This window comes from Megalops cyprinoides, chromosome 2 (genome assembly GCF_013368585.1).
Source record: "Megalops cyprinoides isolate fMegCyp1 chromosome 2, fMegCyp1.pri, whole genome shotgun sequence".
Classification (NCBI taxonomy): domain Eukaryota; kingdom Metazoa; phylum Chordata; class Actinopteri; order Elopiformes; family Megalopidae; genus Megalops; species Megalops cyprinoides.
In genome coordinates this window covers 59,527,327-59,548,289 of record NC_050584.1, presented here as the reverse complement: position 1 = coordinate 59,548,289, position 20,963 = coordinate 59,527,327, and the positions used below count along the sequence as shown (strand labels likewise).

General features: G+C 46.9%; 1 protein-coding gene across 1 annotated transcript in view; it reads right to left on the bottom strand.

Annotated features, from left to right (window-relative positions):
• The window catches only part of LOC118771410 (partitioning defective 3 homolog), a 357,648-nt gene that overhangs the window by 148,025 nt on the left and 188,660 nt on the right, over positions 1 to 20,963 (bottom strand). The window contains exons 12-14 of the mRNA XM_036519397.1: positions 16,858 to 16,896; positions 6,318 to 6,506; positions 5,600 to 5,770 (exon numbers count right to left, since the gene is read on the bottom strand). Coding sequence (XP_036375290.1) covers positions 5,600 to 5,770; positions 6,318 to 6,506; positions 16,858 to 16,896 — 399 coding nt within the window. The remainder of the gene's footprint in view (positions 1 to 5,599; positions 5,771 to 6,317; positions 6,507 to 16,857; positions 16,897 to 20,963) is intronic.

The window sequence follows — 20,963 nt, the reverse complement described above, 5'->3', positions numbered from 1 at the left end:
CTTTTGATCTCCCCCAATCGCATCCCACTGCCATTCATCAATAATGCACTGATATTCTAATTCCATCATTACCAGATCACAGCCCTCTGGACGTCCCTGCTCTTAGGCAGTAAGTGCAGCGCTTCCACGCCTTCAAAGGCTCAGAAGAGAGCGATGGTGTTCGGGTAACTGCCTTTTCATCTCACACCGTGACACGCTGTACGGCAACGCCTCACATCATTTTCTGCGCGGGAGCTCAACCGAGAACAACGGGCTACCGCTGCGGCTAACGTTGCTTACTGCTATGTGGTCATCCAATGAGCTTCGCTGAGACATGTTCATTTTCATCAGAGCTACTGAGGTCATGTGGCAACTGCATGACCCCAGTGCTCCCAGCTGCCATGAGGGCAATCTCTGAGCGCTCACAGTTTCTCGGCTGTGTTTCGCAGCCCGTCGCCACGGAAACGACAAGCTCGGGGGTACCTGACAAGCGCGGGCTACAAGTGAGGTGGCGGCTTTTTATCACGGGGACGCACCGAGCAGGTGCAGTGCTCCATTTCATAGCTCCTCATTCACTGCTGTCCGGCGCAGTGAGGCTGAGCCCAGCAAAGGGATGCTGGGATACACAATTCTATCCTTACCATGGTTACCTCAAGCAAGCAGTCCTTCAGGATAGCCAACCATGGAAAGTGTCTTTTTTTTTCCCCCTTTGCTGACGGTTCTATACATCTAACATTTCAAAATTCTTTCATGTGATCAACAGAGGGAAAGTTCTTTGCATGAAAAGTTTCCAGTTGTGCCCGTAGGGATTCCTCGCACTGGCTGAGCGTGGCATAAAACTTTAAAATATCTACTTCTTCATACGCTAAATTAAACAAAACAGAGAGAAAGAGCGTGGTCAATGGGACCGCCGGTGCAGAGAACTCCTTAGGGTTTGAAGTTTTCACCTCATGAATTTACATGAAGAATATGGAAAATAACTGCAGATGAAGAACCAAAAAATAAAAAAGCGCAGACCTTGTTTCCGCATTTAGAGATTACCTGAGCAATGCACAGAAAGAATACGGATTCGGAAGAGAAAATAAATACGTGGGTAAAGATATATATGTAAGTGAATATATAAGTAAATAGGCACAAGGTTGATACTGAGAGCAGAGTCGATTTTTTCCAGAACACGCAGGAAGCTTCAGCCAGAGAGGCAGCTGGCTTCGCTCGGGTTAGTCCTTCGGATCACCGTGACGCTTTAGATCGTGGCCAACACCGCAGACGGCAGAGACAAAGGCTGCCGCCTCGGAGAGCCCAGCGGTGTGGGCGGCCCCTGTGCCACGCCCTCCCGTGAGCTCCTGTCCTGGGGGAGAGCGGAGGCAGGCGCTGGGTTGATGGTCTCGCACGCAGCCTCTGATGAATTTTACATCACAGCGACAAAACTCCGGCACAACCAAACAGCTGGTTCCAGGGGGGAAATAGGCCTTTCTAAGCTCCCCTAAAAACTGGCAGGAGAGGTTTCAATGTAGAGAAGTTCAATGACAAAATAAACGTGTCACCGCAGGCATGCGTACCGTTGACAGAGCTGGATGTCTGAGCTGTGTGCACGTGTGAGTGTGAGAATGCACGTGTGAGTGTGCATGTGTATGGATGCACGTGTGTGTGTGTATGTGTGTGCATCACTGGGCGTGCATGTGGATGCAAGTGTGCGTGTTTGTGTGGATGCACACATGGAAGTGTGAGTATGGATTATCTGGATGCACATGTGTGAGTGTGGGGGGTGCACAAACAGTATATAATGAACATTTGTATGTGAGCGCACAAATATGTGTATGTGTATGAATGTGTCTGTATATGTGAATGGGTGCTGAGGAGCACATAAATGCACACGTGTGAGTGTGTGCATGCACTTGTGTGAGCCTGTGTGTATGAATGTGTTTGCTTGAGCATGTGTGTGTAGTGTGTCTGTGTGAGCATATGTGTATGAATGTGTTTGTGCGAGCACATGTCTATGAGTGTGTGTGTATATTTGTGTTTGTGTGAGCATGTGCGTGTATGAGTGCATTAGAGCACATGTGTGTGCGTGTGTATATGTGTGTGTGTGTGTGTGTGTGTGTATGTGTGTGTGTATGTGCATTAGAGTGTGTGTGTATGTGTATGTGTGTGTATATGTGTGTGCGTGCGTCTATGCATTTCTAAGCCTCTCCCTGTCCTCAAGACAACAGCTCCGGTAGGTGTAATGGGGTGGGAACGGCGGTAATGATATGCTGCTTTCTTTTTTTTCGATTAACTGCCCTTAAAACTGCTATTTGATGTTTTCCCACTTCAATTTATAAGCCCTTCACAAGTGTTTGTCACGTTTGTGCCAATCAATGAGTTCAGTCAGCAGCCACAGCGCACAACTGTGTGCCATTTCCCACTAAATTACACCACCAGCGGTGGAAAATTACTTTCACAAGCCCTTCCGTCACATGTAATAAATATTATTACACCATTCGTAACTCGAGGTAAACAACAACACATATTATTTCTTTGCGGAGAGGCATCCAAGTTGGCATTAATCAGCCTGGTTATGTTGGTGAGAAAGAAATATAATTGGACAGGCGTAACAAGAAAGAAAGAAACATCAATTTCATATATATACAGCCAAAAGCGTTCAAGGCCTGCGCTGATGCTTATTAAAGTAGTTACTTATGGTCTTGATGTGAATGCTTATTTTTTTTTGTTTGTTTGTAATTCTCATAAACCAGTGTTTGGAAGGGCGTTTTTTACTTTAAGTGAAAGAAAAAAATACAGAGCATTTTCAGAGTGTCTATGCAAAAGGCAGCAGTACCGAAAACTATTGCTGGAACTATGTATTGCTCCTGACAGCTCATCAAGAAAAAAACCACCCACTGTACCTTTGAACCTCCATATAAGGAGGCAGTTAAACAAACTCTAATATACTCATGTTCATATGTAGGTGATTCAATCCCTTTTCATCTGGATGCCTGCATTTTCTCATTTACTCAAGACGAAAACGGGTTAAATTCATCATCCATGGCATAAGAAGATGGTGGGCAAATTTCAAACTGAGTCAAGAATAATGCATGTGAAATTAACATCGCAAAGGGGTGTGCTGTGAGCCATAATCTCTACATTTAATTGAATTGAAATGACTTTGGAGGAATTTAATTACTTGAACATATACGAAAATATATTTATAGAATGAGGGCAGTGCGAGAGATTGCCAAAGCTCCTCCACATTGATTAAAATATTACGGCCAGAGATGTATTACAATGACCGATCTCATTTCACCCTACCTTTCTCAGTCAAAATCTCATTTAAAATTCTGCTGGAGCAGACAGAGTCCACAACTGAATACGCATCTGTAATTCCCTTACCCCATCATTTTGCAAAAAAAAAAAAAAAAACCCAAATAATCATAAATAATCTATCCATTTATTACGGCAACAGAATTTTAAGCGAGGATTCTTAGACAAATAAACAACTGCTCCAAAGACTGACTGTTTCCATGGAGAATACTTGTAAGCAGGTGGTGGGTATTGTGTTCGTCGTGTTTACTAGTGAAACTCACTTTTTGCTCACTTTCTGAGCCTGTTTGAGATTGCAGAGCTCCGTGTGTGTGTGTGGACTGCAGTGCGTGATGGGCACCGGTCAACCTTGGAGCGTAAACACAGTGTCTGTTTTGGAGGACTCTTCTGTGGCAAGACAGAGTTCCGCTGACCCGCTGTCTCTCTAATTGGTCAAAAATACAAGCCCCTCCGCACCCCCCCCCCCCACCTCCCCACTCATCTCAAGGTCACCCGTGAGGCCCGTTCCCGGGTGTCAGCGGCGCGGCAGACAGGCCCGGGATGACGTGCCGCCCGCGAGGCGACTCAGCACTTGGATCGTGCAGGATTCCGCATTCACGAAAACTTCCCCCAGCGGGGCTAACGTGCGCCGCTTTGCTTCTTTCTCCCAGAGACATTGATGGATTTTATTCATTTTAATGTTGCCCTCCACCCCTCTGCACACCCCGGCCCTGTGAAATGTGTGGTGATTCACAGGCGCACAGCTGTTGTCGCCGTGAGGGGGGTAGAGAAATAAAAAAAAATAAATAAAATTTAAAAAAAAAAAAAAAGATTTCTAATATTCCCTTCTTTGGAGATCTGAGCTGAGCTGGTGTGAAGCAGAGGGGGTTCTGGGAGGCTGCTGCTGCTGTGCTGGGGGAAGACAGCAGGGGGGCTTCCACCTCGGCTCCAGTGTCTTGGGGCTACACCCCCCCCCCCCCTTTCCTGGAAACAGCGCCTTCCATCACAAGTCATCACCCCCCCCCCCCCCCCCCCCACAGAGACTTGACGGACAGATCCGGCCGACCTTGGGCCCAGCAGTACCAGGGACCCGGATGGCGACCTTGCCCTGGGAGGAGGGGGTGGGGGGGTGGGGGGGTTCGCCGAATCGGGGACGGGGCTCGGCATGGGGTCCGGGGCCGAGATCGCTGCCAGGCCGAAACACCAATCAGCACCATGCTGCCTTTAATCAAAGCTGATCTGAGAACAGCCTGACTCTGCCGCTCTCGGACCCTTGAGCTGCTTGTGTAACGGCCCCCGTCAGCCACGGATCAATACGGCCGCGCACGCACACGTCTCCGACACTCCAAACCAGAACATGTCACAGTGTGAAGGAAGCGAGTGCATTTACATAATCACCCACAACCTCCCAGCTTTCTCTCTCTCTCTCTCTCTTCTTATTTCAGGAGAAAAAAAAATACAGCTGCTTTGTAGCACTTCAAAGACAGTGGCATTTATGTTTCTGAAGATAAGAGTTTTTTTAGATAGATGATTTCTTTTTTTTTCCTGGTGGTGTGTGTGTGTGCATTGTTTTTTTTTTTTTTTTTTTTTAGAAGATGTTATGCATACAAGAGGGGCCCTTATAAAAATACCAAAAGGACACAGTCTTGAGCGAGGGAGAGAATGGGGGGAAAAAGACGAGGAGCCAATATTTCATAGAGCTGGTTCTTATCGGGGACCCATCTGAGGGGCCGTTTCAGCAGCTGAATTACTTTCGATCCTCTCTCGTCCCTGCCGCTGCCAGATAGCGACTGCTCTCGCCTCGATTCGCTTTCAGCGTCAACCCCCCCCCCCACGGCCGCCATAGGGGCACTCCTACCGATCACCTCGCATCGGCTCACCTCTCCCTTTAAAGATCTTGCCAATTTTCCTTAGCGGCTCATATATTCGCGGCGCCGCACGCGGGCAGCTGTTAAAATATCAAACGTAATCTTTCGGAGATGAGCAACGTGTCAATTTGCATAGCAGTTGAGCTCCTAAAGGCGCTCTTTTGACTGTCTTATGCTGTTCGAACCCAGTGTGTGGACTGAAGTTACACCAAAGGCAATCAAAAGTAATAAGCCCTGGGTTTAATATTTGCAACAGCTGAGGGCTTTTCCGGATCTGCCTGTGATTCCTGCTAAGTCTCTGTCACCACAGTGTTGAGAATAGAATAACCAAGCAATGTACATCATGTGGCAACGCCCCCCCCCTTGCAAACAAAATTCAATACTCCACACTTTCCAGGCAAAGACGACCAATTAGCCACCAGTGTGACTGTGTCGCTAATTAGTCAGCAGCTTTCCCGATGGTCCGCCATTACCTCATTTCTCTTCGCGACTCTCCTGGCAACTATCAGCTGGATCATTCCTCGCCTGTTTCCCTCCACGGACATGGACTTGCGCAGCGTTTCCATGGCGTCCTGGTTCGTCTTCCCCAGCAGCGACTCGCCGTTCACCGCTATCAGCTGGTCGTTGACCCTCAGCCTCCCGTCCTATCGACGCAAAAGCAGCCGGCATGAACGCATCTGGGATTCGAACGCTGCCTTTTGTCACCTTGCATTCACAGGTAAACTCCACAGGGACAAAGGCAACCCCAAATCTCCCTTCTGCAGTGCAGAGCACAGAGTCTGCTGTATTGTGTGCTTCACTAAGGGCCTGGCGCAGTTCACATGCTGGCTAGGTATCAGAGAAGCTGAAATTGGATATTTTCATCACAAATGAAATCAAAAAACCGCCTTATGGTTTTTTTTTTGTGCGCGTGGTCCATTAATATGTGATCCAACTAATTACACGCCCTCCAAAACATGTGATCTAAGCCAGTACAGACATACAGACGTATGGATTTCAATGGATTTGTATGAAGTGGTCTGTTTATACACTGTATACACACTACAATGTAATCTTTGGCATGCTCCACGGACATCAGCAGCAGATGAAACAATCAAATCTGACTCTTTCTAAAGTGGCTTTGTGAGGATCACCACACCCAGATGCCTGAATTGGAAGGTACAGGGAGGGAAAGTGAGGGGCGTGGCTTGCCTTGCACGCGGCTCCCCCGTTGATGATGGACTTGACGAAGATGCCCAGGTCTGCATGGCTCTCCTTTGACCTGTTGCCCTTGACACTGACCCCCAGGCCCGCCGAGCCGGAGTCGTTCAGCGGGATCTCGAGGGTTAAAAACTCCCGGGTCCCGTCCGGCGTCAGCACCAGGTCGTCCTCCTCTGTTTTCTGTGACAGAGAAAGAGGAGGAGGGGGGTGTGGGTGTGAGAGGCAGAGAGAGAGAGAGAGAGAGAGAGAGAGAGACATAGAGGGGGATAAATGGACATGTCATATGTCACAGCATGGCTGAGAGTTTGTTTATGCAGTCAAACACACGCTCCCTTTTGAAAACAGAATAAAAAAAAATCGACACTTTCCATAAGACCAGGTGGTAATTTTAGACTCAAACAGCGTTGTTGTTCTCTGACGTCTCAACAATGCGCCTCTGAGAGATGCTGGGAAGCCGGGGCGACTCAGTGATTTGTTGTGAGAGCCCTTTTTTGTGGAGGGATCGTTTGTGCGGCGAAAAGGAGAAAAGGTTAAAACGAGCTTTTGTTTCAGATGGCACGTGCGGGTTCAGTGTGCAACCTGATTAAACCGCCGGGACTGAAACACGTTCAGTCAAAGGCACGTCAAACTCCTCAATTTATTTCCCTGCTCCCAGCGTTTAGGGGGAGAAGAATTTCAAAAGTGCAGGCGTTAAACCGAAAGCTTGGTTAACCTCTGTCATTAAAAAAAGTGCTCCTTCTCCCGCTTTCAGAAACAAGAGGAGATTAGCGCAGGGGAGCAAGAAAAAAAGAACAGTGATGTGCTGTCTCACTGTGCAGCACACGATCAGGAATGCTGTGATGGACGGAGAAACAAGACGAGACAACACTTCCTCTGCAAATCAGGGCTTCGAGCAATCCCCACTGGTCCGACGACAGAGAAAGACCCCGTTCATTGCCAAAATCTTAATTAATCAAGAAGCAACAACAGCTGATGAATTCTTGCTTAAAACATATTTGATACATGACAGTGTATCAAATATGACAGTGACAGTGAATACAACGAACTGTGTCTTAGGCTACATCGTAAACGCATAAAACTTGCCATTAGCTTCTCATTATTCACCACATCATTAACGAGCAATTCATAAAACCGCATCGGCCTTGCCACAAACAGGGGAGGGAAGACAAATTGACAGGAAGAATACTGATGACAGCAATGCATCCAGTATTACCAAACATATATATGACATTCATAACTATAAACGATATAACACCAGTAACAATGTCGAGCAGAGGCTCTGAGGGATGTTACCCCAGATCAAAGGGGGTCAGAGGAAGAAAACAGGAGCTACAGGTGCCCCATTACGCACTACAGAGGCAAAGCTAGCCATTATTCTGGGTACTCTCAGCAATGTAAGCAATGAGTTTACTTTTTGATTTTACTACTTGACTAATTGATTTCATCACATTACATTATTATCATTTAGCAGAGGCTCTTATCCAGAGCGATTTACAACTGTACCCATTTAAACAGCTGGATATTTACTGAGGCAATTCTGGGTTAAGTACCTTGCCCAAGGGTACAACAGCAGTGCCCCAGTGGGGAATCAGACTGGCAACCTACAAGCCCTGCTCCTTACCACTACACCATGCTATTGCTCAGTTTTCATGTGGTTTTGTTTCAGTGAACTAGTTGAAAATGCACCACCGGTGACATGCATGTATGTACTGTAGATGCACCTGATAATGATTTTTCCAGCCATTGTACTACTTCTCTTCACCTGCTTGAGACCAGACATGGCCAGCCTTGAGATTGTTGATGGTAATACGGAAATATGGTCCTTATAAGCACCACTTCAATTACATGGAAGTCGGGAAGAGACATATTTATTCAAGGTCACCTCGCCATCATTAATGGGAAATGATGTAGTATCCAGCATACACTTTGCAGCATCACCAAATAGTGATAGCTGCTTTTCTGTCAGGTTTTGTGTTATGATAAACTTGTATGAGCATAACAATTCAAACAAGAGCATGTCTTGAAGCATTAACATTTAGGAACATTTATTCAAGAAAATGCATGTAAATAATAAACCAGCCATAAATATAAGGAAAAAACAACTTGTACGAAGGATATCATGTCACAGGAAAATGTGGCACAGAAGCCTGTGCTCAGAGGGTTTTTCTGAAAGGTCGCCATGGAGACCTTAGTGTGTGCACACACACATGAGGTGTAGGAGGAATACGCTCAACAACCATTTGTTAAAAAGGTGAGCTTTACTCTTCCAATAAAAGCACATTTCATAACACACACACACACACACACACACACACACACGCACACATATAAGGACACCAGCTGCTTGGCTTCAACAGCTGTTAAATGAAAAGAATTTTCAGAAATGGAAGAATTATTTGGATGCAGTGGAGCGTTAAAGGTAAAGACTTTCTCATCAGGCTCCTATGCCCACACCCTTCAATGCACTATCAAATCCCAAGACATTTAACATACAATTCAAGCTGTCTGTAAATACAGCAACCCCACCCTACCCCTCCGCGCACCCTCCGAAATTAAAAATAATCATTCAAACCAACTCCCTTGGTCTTCACTTCTAAAATAAAAATAAATAAAACAAAATGATAAACATCTGCCAGGTGAAACGTGTTACAAGAGAGATCCATAAAACAAGGGAATTATGGGTAAGAGGACAACTAAAATATGTGGCTCAGAGTGAATTCCCAAACGTTACTCATTCAGGACAGAGGGAGGGTTTTTTATTTTTTGCATTTTTTTTTTTTGTCTTCAATGAATCATGAGAACATCAGGTCAGAATGGCTCAGTCTTTTGTGGCGCACCATCTGTTTCATACATGTGTCGACGCTGCCGTTGTGTTCACAGGAACGGAGAAATGTGTTCTTTCCAAATCGCTAAGGACCCCTGGGTATGCTGCTGGATGTGTCACTATGAGATAAGTCTGCTTTGTAATTAATAAACCCTTTCAGGAAAAGAAAAAAAAAGCTAAATATGAGTTGTTTCTCAGGGGAGGCTTGTTATACAGCTGTTGCTGCTATAATGTATTTACTGCGCAAGTTAAATCAGTTGGAGTTAGCTCTTTTTTTTCCCCTTCCCTATCCTTGGCAACAAAAAAAATCATAATCCCAGGACCTGCTTTCCAAGAACCTTGGGCCATAAAGCATTTGGAAATGAGAGCTCATGCTAACATTTTCAGGAGAGAGACAGGCACACACACACGAGCAGCGCTGGCCAATTCCCTGCTTGTCCAAGGCTGAGAGACCTCTATCTCGTCAAGCAGAAGAGGGCTGTTCTGACATATAAGCAGTGTGTGCAATTTCAACACAAATGCCAAGGGGTCGAGCCAAGGCCCCTCGGTCAATGTGGCACGGAGACCGTGTGCTTAGCTTTAAATCAAATGTGTGCTTAATTGCAGCTATTTATTAGCCTTTAAAGAGCACCCAGGTGAGGGAAGAGAAGCTCAGCGCATAAAAACAGCCCATCTGCATCAGGGAAGGAATGGACAGCAAAACAGGATTTAAAATTACTCGAGTAAACAGCTAGGCAATGTTAAGTTTATGTTTTTGTATAGCGCAACTGCTAGCCCGACTGTTAATTTTGATAGGGCTTGAGTAGTGTTATGCTCACACTCACTGGTCTGGGAGTGCTGTTAGCCTGGTCTGATACTGTTGCTCATTCAGCTAGAATGGGTACACTTCTGTTCTTTTGTGCTGGAAGTCATTCTGGATAAGAGCGTCTGCTAAATAAATGTAATGTAATGTCATTATGGTACAATTATTCTATATACTGTTATTTACTGCCCATGCCTGGCTCATTTGCTTAAGGCTATGGTGGCAATGTATGTACATTAGTCTGAGAAACAGAAACATCTGAAAGTTCATTATCTTACATTTAGCAGATGCTCTTATCCAGAGTGACTTACATAGGTTACAATTGTTTTACCCATTTATACAGCTGGATATTTAAGGAGGCAATTCTGGGTTAAGTACCTTGCCCAACGGCCCCAGCAGGGAACTGAACCGGCAACCTATGGGTTACGAGTCCTGCTCCTTACCACTGTGCTACACTGCCGCCCCCGGTTCACACACTGCCGTTTAGTCTATTCTGTTCTCCATCTATTTTCTTTGTGAGACAAACAGGTGAGGGGCAGTAAACCTCAGCTCCTCCACAGCAACACCGCTTCTGTTTCCTGGCTCCTGAAATACCGAGCCCAGTCTCTCAAAGACAACCCGCCCCGTACCGTGTACCGAAGGATCCACGCGGGGACAGCCCCATTAAGCGCACGGGCTGATTAATTGATTAATCTTCAAGCTCTGCGGCACGCATTCATTTACTGCGATTGTTTCACGGGGCGAGGCTGAATTAGATTACGCGAAACAAGGCAGAGGGGACCGAGTCCAGGTGGGGAACGGTGCGAACGGCGAAGCAATCCGGCCGAGAACAGACAAGCACGCTCAGTATTCCTGCCTCGCCGCTCCTCTCTGGCAAAACCCAAAAAGAGAGGAGGAGGGAGGGAGGGAGGGAGGGGAAGGAGGAAAAAGGAGAGGGGGGGGGGAAACACACCCTCCAAGACTTTTCTGCACGTTGGCGCCTGAAACAATTAGCAGCATTTTAAACTTCCCCACACTTGCCCGAATTTAGTGACATAAAGGTCATTTGAAACAAATTTAAAAAGCCTAAAAAGAAATCAGTCAAGGATGTAATTGCGAAAGGGCCCCATGCATGATAAGTATTGTAGGGAGACTTTCTTTGCTCTGTTTCTTTCCGGTGGCTGCAGATAAACCCTGAATGTTAAACACCTCCGGGGTGGGGGGGTTGGGGGCCTGAGCGCAGATTCCAGCTTTCAGGTGCAATTAAAGCTGTGAGTGGGGGTGCGAGCGGGCCGTTTCAAGTGGAGTCCTCACGCGACACGTTCCGCTCCGCAGAGAGAGGGTCGGAGCTGGCCTCGGGTATCTGCTTCGGTAGAATAGGGTCGGCGGAGTGGGCCCTGTAGAATCAGAAGCGCAGCCTTTGCGGGACAGACTGAGCTACTTATACTCCTCTGAAGGCTGTGTTTAACTTTTCATTAGGCATGCAAATGACATCCGGTCCCTCTGCGCGTCAAACCATGGGGTTTTATCGTTTATTATTATAGTCTCTTGTCCTCCTTGACTTACAAGGCCGTCGCAGCGAGATGTCTGCGTATCCTCAGAGCTGAAAGAACAAGGGCACGGGTACATGGCGGCAAGTAGGACGATAAAGCACTGAGCAAAAGGAAACACTGTCGAGATAAGCGTACAATCGTTCTGATACAAGCATATGCGTAGTGCTCAAAACAATCATTACAGTGTACTGCTAATCTCACAGCAGAGAGAGTATCAAAGAAAGAGCAGTCTGAGCAATCATAAGAGGTACAACAAGTTTACAGTATGCTTGCTTTGCAGTTGCTCTCACCCAGTCAGACCTGCAAAGTTGCATGCATATATGAAGCTACATATCTACTGATGTCATACGCACTGCCTTAACGTATTTGTAACACAACAAGGTCAAGGGAGTGTTGAGGTGTCAGCAGCTATGCAATTATCCATTTGCAAAAGATAATGGGAAGCTAGAATGTTTTAGGGTGAATCTTGGAGCCTCAGGAAAGGGAGGCGTTTTACCTTTCTCAAAAATAAAACGTCTGAAAAATGGAACATGGGTGTGTGCGTAGCCTCGGAACAACCACACTTTAAGGGTCCATGTGTGTGCCATAACTGGCACAGACTACTGGGTCAACAGGCACCCTCCACTGCCAGACCACACCTTTCTATACACGCGGCCAGCAACAATTACAGAAACAGCAGCTGAAAGGCACACGTGGAGAAGCAGGCGGCAGTTCAACGTGGTTTTAAGAGTTGTTAGCAGAACGCCATTGTAACGCGCTAACATTAGCGGTCTCAGAGCGCCGGTTTAATTAGGCGAGCGCGCGGAGCTCCGCAACCGAAATTGGCTCTCTGATTGCCTGGCGCCTTTCAGAGCCCGCTGCACAGCGACTGCCACAATTACAGCACTCATCTGCACACGTAAATAAGCCCGTGGCAATAAAAAATAAAATAAAAAAAACAACGCTACAACAAGTAACCGCTGTGTTCCATCTAAAGCGGACAATTGAACTCTGAAAGGGGAGAGCGGCTCTCCCAGCAGGACGTCCTCGTCTGAACGGCATGCGGTCTGGGTTCGGTACACCAAGGCAGACCGGTGTCTCGGCAACTTCCCCGAGTCATCTGGTGTTACAGGAGGAGGCGCAATTACGGTCAGGATGCAGGTATTGATCATGATTGAGTGACTGACTGACTGATTGATTCACTGATTGATTGATTGACTGATTGATTGCTTCATTCATTTTCTTCTGATTTATTGTTATTGTCATTTATTTATTACTTTAATTGTACATGATTCAATATGAACTCTGGGAGTGTAATGCTGTGGCAGCAAAGGAGGAAGGAGTGGCACAGCTGGGAACACACACAGCCCTGCCCTCACAATGCTAACACGGCTCCCAACCCAAAATTCTGCTGCCAAAAACAATGTATGGGAGACGCAAACATGGTCCTTCTCGTACCACCACGGCGAAGCTCGGGCTGCATCAGGATGGGGCCAACAGTGTGACCAATGAGCACCGAGTGTACCTGTCCTCGAGGGGTCAAAACGGGCCAGTGGCATGAAAGACACAAATCCACACCGGCCAACCATGTGGCAGCTGGGCCGATGTGAAAGCCACCATTGGCTATAATAGAGCGGTAAGTTGCTGTCTTTGAACCCAGTGAAAATCGCCCCTTGGCGGAGAAGGCGTGCTCAGACGCTCGGCTGACGACAGCTTCCTGCGCCAACGTGGTTCCTGCGATCTTATCAGAGGTTCCCCGGCTCAGTACATAACGGTTTACAAATTCAATTACATGACTCAATTACATGGTGTGTCACACCGTTTGCTGAGCTACACAACTGCGGGTGTTTTCCTATTTTTGGGCACAGGCTTGAGAAGTAAACTTGGGAGAGTACAAACTAATTAACACATAATTAAGAGAAACGGCACGGATAAGGAGAGATACTATCTGGAGGCAGAGGTGAAATGAATCAGTTTTTTTTTTTAGGCGAGCCTGTTATTTTATTCACTGTTAGCTCCACGGAAAGGAGCTCCACGCTCGGTACACAGCGCACCCTGATTAACCTCCCTTCAGGCATACAAAAGCAAGATAATCACTTCCCCCTGCGCGCGTCTTCCAGCAGGCGGGATGCCTCACACCTGCTAGGTGATGATGCTCGCGCTAAACAATCCCACGTCCTGAAAGTTCTGAAGGAAAATGATAAAAAAAAAAAACAAAACAAAAAGAAGACAGACAATAAAACAGAAAACAAAGTGCCGGCTCTTGTTACAGAAAGTTGCAACATGTTACCTCATCTTTCGCGAAGTCAGGTGATCGTCAGCTTACAGTAACGAGCGCGCATTCCCAGGACCGCTGATGGTGCAGCGGGAGGCCGCTCCAGGCTTTTATCCGTGTGCTCTGCTCTCTCTGTCTATGGATATAATCCCCGCGCAACGCACCGCGAGGCGTTCTGAGCCTTTTAACAGCTCGGGCTACCGCATGTCAATCACAGACTCCTACGATCCAATCGAAACACAAAACACTGCGGTCAGAACATATCTCCACCCGTGACGGGGGGGTTGGGGGGTGGGGGGGGGGGATGGATGTTCAGACTGTGGAGGTGATTGTTTGATCTACTCAGTCAGCTACTGGGCCTCTCCAGAAACACTAACACAGGAATAACTAGCGTAGTTTAGCAAACTCTTATCTTTTTGCATATTATCAATTTATACAGCCGGATACATTACGGAAACAATCTGGGTTATGTACTTTTCTCAAGGGTACAACAGCAGCGCCACACCTAGGGATCAAACTGGCAACCTCTGGGTTATAAGCCTGGCTTCTTGCCACTATGCCACACTGTTGCCCACCTGGCCAACTCAGGGCCCCCTGCAGAGCCAGGCCTAGTGTTAACTCATTATCCTCCCACAGCAGGGAAAGTGTGAGCGTCAAGCACCTGAACCAGAGAGAGGCCCTGACCACACACACACCTGCCCCCATTTTCTTACGCCGGCGACCGCAGGCATCCACCGCTTCAGAAGAGTCAGAATTACAGTTCAAACACCTCTGCAGGAGTGTTCCACAGGAACACAGTTCCTCTAGCACTCCACAGGAAGATGTGGTTTCTATTCTTTGCCTCTTTCCTTTTTTTTTTTTTTAGATTTTACCCCTGGCTCCACCCATCTGTTACAATTCCCTAATGAGTGAGAATTACTAATGCGCTAAAGGGTTCTCATTCCAGACAGTCGATAAGTCGTATTTATATCATACACTTCTGCTGGCATCAAAAGAGAAACAGCCTGCCATTGCGGCAACTGGAAAACAGAGATAACATCTGCTTTGAATAATTGTTCCCATTATGTTTAAAATGCGCCGAAGAGGTTCAACGCAAAGGTTTGGAAAATAAAAAAGACAAAAAGAATATGGCTGCTCAGACTGAGATCACATTTTACTGGAAATGACTTTTTAGTTAAAGATCTCATCTTAACCACTTTAGAAATTAAAGGGAAAAAAAACAGATGAAAAAGACTGCTTACCGGAATGTAATTCTTACACATACTTTTTTCAATCAGGCACTTCTGACTGCAACAATTATACAATTGTCTCTAAGTAGGGTATTGGAAAATGGTATGATGAAACACTTCAGACCTTGGCTAAACGGACAGTGCTGGAGCCCAGATGAAATGATTTTGCCAGTTGTAATTATAACTGATACTGCTTTGCATTTGTCTGCAGCCCCTCTAGATAGAAACCATAAATCCAGCTGTCAGACGACACCAAAGCGCAAATTACTCGCACAATTAAGATGTTCAATGCTTGGCAGATATCGTCCCTAATGGATCTGTGACAACCCCAGATATAATCGTAAAAAGGAATTTAATGTACTGTTTAATTGCACCTTGTGAACTGCAGGAATCGTGGGATCTGTAAGAATATGGCCGTTCAGGCCTCATTTTCACAGGTTCAAAGGGCAGAAGTAAGCGTGCTGGCTGCATCGATGAACTTTAGGTTTGTGACACGGACTACTGGTGACAGCTGGGATAATCTGCGGACCCGTGCATATACCGTTTGCCATTAAAGACGGAACTCTAAAACCCTGGTTTGTAAAATGATCCTATGGCTAAATACCAAGATCTGTCTTTTACTTTCTATTGTTTTGAAATATACTTTTGATACATTCAAATTTGATGTGCGTTAAGCTGCCACCACAAAGCCAACACAAACCGCTCCATTAAAAAAAAAAAAATCAATGATAAAATAATGGCACAAATTTATTATTTATTGCATTAGCCTGCAGGCTAAAATGAACTTAACATCCTGGTGTTCAAAACTGGCCCGAAAGAACAACAGCCAATAAACGAAACCTTTAAGTTCACATGGCAGGTCATTCCACATGTGGAAGACATACTGCAGAATCTCTAACACACAATGCTTATCATTTATTTCGCTTTTAAATCAGACTGAGACCTCGATAACTGTCACCATGCACTCAGATCACTGAGGAAAATCCTACTGAGAAGTGTACTATACTAAATGCAATCTGACTGACAGACAGAGATAGTGATTGATTGACGGACTGATGCATTGACTGATTGATTGTGACTGGTATGTCGACACGCAGTCTCACATACAGCAATGCGCATTAGTGAGCGTTCTGTTTGGACTGTGTCAGCAGCTGCAAAGCTTAGTGCTTCTGACAGGAATGGGCAGCGTTCAAGACTGCCTTGAACATGAGGGTGTAGTGTTCACTACTGCCTAGATTGTGAGGTTTTATATCAGATCACATTTGAGTGCTGTGCAGCCCATAGCAGCTAGTTGTAGAGTTGAATATTGCTCTGTCTCTAACAGGAGGGAATAGGGTTAAACATTCTCTTTAAATGATAATCCATTCTCTGATAAATGGATGTGGCGTTGAATTTTCTCCGACAGGTGGGTTTTATGTAACATACTGTCTGTAACACGTGGTTGTAGTGTTGAGTTACGTTACATTATTGGCATTTAGCAGACGCTCTCATCCAGAGGGACTTACATCAGTTACAGATTTTTTTTTTTTTTTTTTACGATGTTACAACCCATTTATAAAGCTGGATATTTACTGAGGCAATTCTGGGTTAAGTACCTTGCCCAAGGGTACAGCAGCAGTGCCCCAGCAGGGAATCGAACCGGCAGCCTTTTGGTTATGAGTCCAGCTCTTCAACCACTAAGCTACACTGCCGCCCCAGTAATGTTTAACATGTGGATGTAGGGTGGAGTATTGTTTGGTCCCTAACACATGGCTGTAATATTACATACTGTCTCTCTAACAGGTGGGATTGGTGTTGAGTGTGGTGTGACGTACTTTCTATAACAGGTGGGTGTAGTGTTGAGCACTGTTCAGTCTGTAACAGGTGGGGGTGAGCATAAAGGCCTCTTACCAAATCTCGGAGACTCTGCCTCTGTATGGCCTCTGCGTTCTAGAGGAGGCGGAGACAAACAAATCACAGAATAAAACTCAGGAACAGGAAAAATCCAGCAGAACACTCCTCGCCACACATGTAACGCATTCACGACCAGGGTGCGACATCAGAGCAGCAATACACAAAGCCCCGACACAAACACTCCACTCCACTCCCATTATGATCCGCCACACAACAGGGAGCAGACACATACTGCAGCCTCTTCTCCCAAAGCAGGGTTTAGCGGTTAGCGTTAACGTTAGCGTTAGCGAGGCAAGGCCGCGGCCTTGAAGGTAACCCTGCGAGTGAACGCCGGCAGCCCTCGTTACACATCTTCACAGGTACGCCTTCTCAGGCACACACACAGCGGTTACTCATTTCTCTGGCCCGGTGCGGCCCCTGAACCGTGACGCGGAGTTATATATTGGAGGGGGGGGGGGGGGGGGGGGGGGGGGGGGGGGGGCAAAAAAGCAATCTTCGCTTGTGGGCTGGCTCAGCGGGCGCCGGGACGACCGGCTGCGCGCAGTGGAAAGTTTTCCTGCCGTGCGCACGAGTAGGGAGTAAATGTCACGACGGAGAGAAACGGCCCAATCACCTGGATGGGGGATGACGCTCAGCTTTCTGCTTATGAAATCACGTGTGTGTGTGTGTGTTCCTCTTTTCTCCCCCCCCCCCCCCCACAGCTCCTGTTGTTAGCATTACGGTAATTGTATCTGAGGCGATGAATTATTCAGCAGCCTCGACAAGCCCAGCACGAGCCTGCGTCAGGGCAGAGAGGTAAAGTTTCATCTAGTGCAGGTTGCGTGTCTCCCAGGATTCTGTTTTTATTTATCGCTCGTCAATGGCCGCCTCTGATTCCTATCTCCTCCCAACCCGCCCCCCCCACCCCATGTCACCAGCCCCCTTTCACGCTTATCTCCCTTCTCTCTCCGTCTTCCTCGCTGTCTCTATCATGCTCTTTCTCCATCTCGCTCTCTGTCTTATCTCTCCGTTCCTCTCTCGGTCTCCCCCGTTCCTCTCATCCCCTCCTCTGCCTTATTTCCCTCTCTCTCTGCTCCTCTCTCCTCAACGCTCCCTCCCTCTCCATATTGACTGACTTCCCTCAACTTATTTATGGAATTGAAAATGTGGAAAAGCAAAAAAAAAGAAAAGTTTTAAATGAGGTAGAAGTTATGAGCAGCAAATAAGATATCCATGGTGACAAATACGCACAAATCTATTCTAAAGACGCTCTTGCATTGTTGTGCCACAAAGAAAAAAAGAAAAAAGTGTGCATACGAATGAACGATATCCATGAATAATGCTTCATACCCCATTAATCCCAATGTAAATGGGAGAGCTCACCGCAAGGCCGCATATGAAAAATGAAAATAATAGACTGGAGTAATAAAAAGACGACGCAGCTGAATTCTTACTCACTCAAGACTCTGAGTGGGGAGGTAAACACACTGGGATGCCTGAAAGAGCCGCCCATTCAGACCGAGCGCATTGTTCAGGGAGAGGTCAATGCGTCTGACCTGTGCTTCCAATCTGTGTGAGCAGAGGCAACTGACACTGCTGTCTGATGCAATGATACGACGGTCAGGCTGTCTGACGCTGAACTCCGGCTTATTGGTCCCCCACAGGATGCAGTCCATAAAGCCTTTCACTCCCGTACCACAGCTTCAGCTTAAGTCTTCATTACATTCTCACACATGCGTGCACACACGCGCACACGCACACACACACACACACACACACACACACACCTGCTTTAATATAGACGGATAAAAGACACAGCCTCGTTGACTCAATTTCTCGAATGCCTTCAGGGTCCGAGGAAACGCGAGATGTTTCTGCTTTGAAAGGCTGAGGGTGGGCTGGGCGTCGGAGCTCGTTTTTCTTCGGTCCCCACGGAGTTTGACAGCACCGAGTTAAAGGTTACCGATGACGCCCCTATCAATAAGTCAGCCCCATCTGTTTGGCTGCTCCTGTCTGACTGCTCTTTGGAAATGTCTGTGATTCCCCAGGCGTCCCCGGTGATGCAAGCCATACAGGTAATCAAGTGCACGAATAGAGGGAAGAGCAACTATCGCACACGCATGACTTACGACGACTAACCTTTACCTTGATTGAATTAATTGTGGTTTCTGAAAAATCAGAGAGACAGAGAGTGACTGGGAAGTGTGGGAACAGGTACCCTCCCTTCCGTTGCCGAAAACACCACCCCGATTTCAATACAGCCGCTAAACATCGCTAAGCAAACCGCAAAACAACAAGAGACAAATTAGCTGTTCCGGCGTGATTGATTCCCATCCCGCAGCCCCTCGGAAAACGAGATTGCTCACATCTCTGACAGCGGCACACCTTGTGTACATACGGCGTCACTTGTGTTATGATTTAGTGTTGCCATTGAGGATGACGCCTGATGGTGTCTAATAATCACGCCCCGCCCCCCCCAGACCCCCCTATATCCCCATCCCACCCCCATCCCGGTGTATGACAGCCAGGCAATAACCCATCCACGCTTTATTCGCAATAACTGTCACTGTCAGAGCCGTGCCCCTGTAATCTGATTTTTATGAACATCCTTGTATGGATTATTGAGATCCCTTTAATGCCTGTGTCAGCGCCGAAAGAAACAGCCCCGCATGTTAATATGACACCCAGAGTAATGAAGCTTCGCCGGCGTGCTCTCCTCGGTCATAAACTCTGAAGGATTCGCCGAGGAGCGGCGCGAGATCTGATTAGGACTGTATTGCCGTGATGGGATTTTAATCGCGTCGCGGCGCAGTGCACGGTGGGGGGGGGGGGGGGGGGGGGGGGGGGGAGGGGGTAGAATTGGGGGGGGGGAAGCATACATATCCAGAGATAAATAACCCTGATGCATTGTGCCACGATTAGCGGCATGTTATTTTAATTTATCTTATTTATTTATTTATTTATTTACCCCCACAAAGGCGCGGAAATCATTCGGGCCCGTGTTCCGTTTTGATTGCTGAAGAAAAAAATACACAGCCGCTATCTGGACTGCTGATGAGCGGCGATTAGCTGAGATCAGGGAGACTGATGATTCGAAGAGTGGAAAATTCTGTGAAAAATGAGCAAGGAACTTTGTGCTGAATCCAATTTCTCCATAAAGCACAACTAGACATGCTATGCTATATCTACATCAGACATTACATTTTCACCATTATTTGCTATTTTTGTTGTACTGTTGCACCGTGATGTTGCTTTACTGTGATTCCCGCCATCCTGTTCCATACCTGGGCCCATGTTATTCTTGTTGGTACTATCATGTAATATATCATGCCATATTAACCTCACAGGTCATTCTGGATAAGATAATATCTGGATAAGAGCTCTGCCAAAATAACAAATGAATAATCTATTGACCACTCCCTTATGGCCTTCTTCATATATTCTCTGCTACATATCCTCTATATATTTCTTCTGCTGAGTGTGGACTGGAGACCCACAGAGTGAAGGCATTTTGTTGGTTGTCCTCATTCCCTGGCAGACTGCACACAAGCTGCTTGTCCTTCCAGGGCCATAACTCACTCAGCAGAGGCTGTCTGTGCCTCCAGGTGAAGGGGGGGCGACCGGACGACTGACCTACCGAACACAACGCGTTAGTGTTCACCTCACAAAACCGGGCTCCACGTCCACCCAAAAGCCGTCTGGCTTTCCTTTGGCTTCCATATTAGCCATATCAACCATATTAACCATAATGCCATATGCCATATTAACCTCACAGGTCACTCCAGATAAGAGCTTCTGCCAAATAAATAAATAAACCACCTATTGACCACTTCCTTATGTCCTCTACAGAGTTAACAGAAGCAGATATATTCCTTCTGCTGAGGGAACTGTGGAGAACCGTGGCATCAACGTTCACCTCACATCCAAAAGGCTCCGCCTAGAACCAAAAGCCATCGATCCCTCTGGATTCCTTTCCCTTTCTCTTTGTCTTCCCCCCAACCCCAGCACAGGCAGGAGGGGTGGGGCTCGTCGCCCCACTTCCACCCACGAACCCGCCACCATCTGCGGGGATCGTTTCGGGTCGGCCCCGGCCGTCCCCGGAGCACAGGGCGCATGCGAAGCGG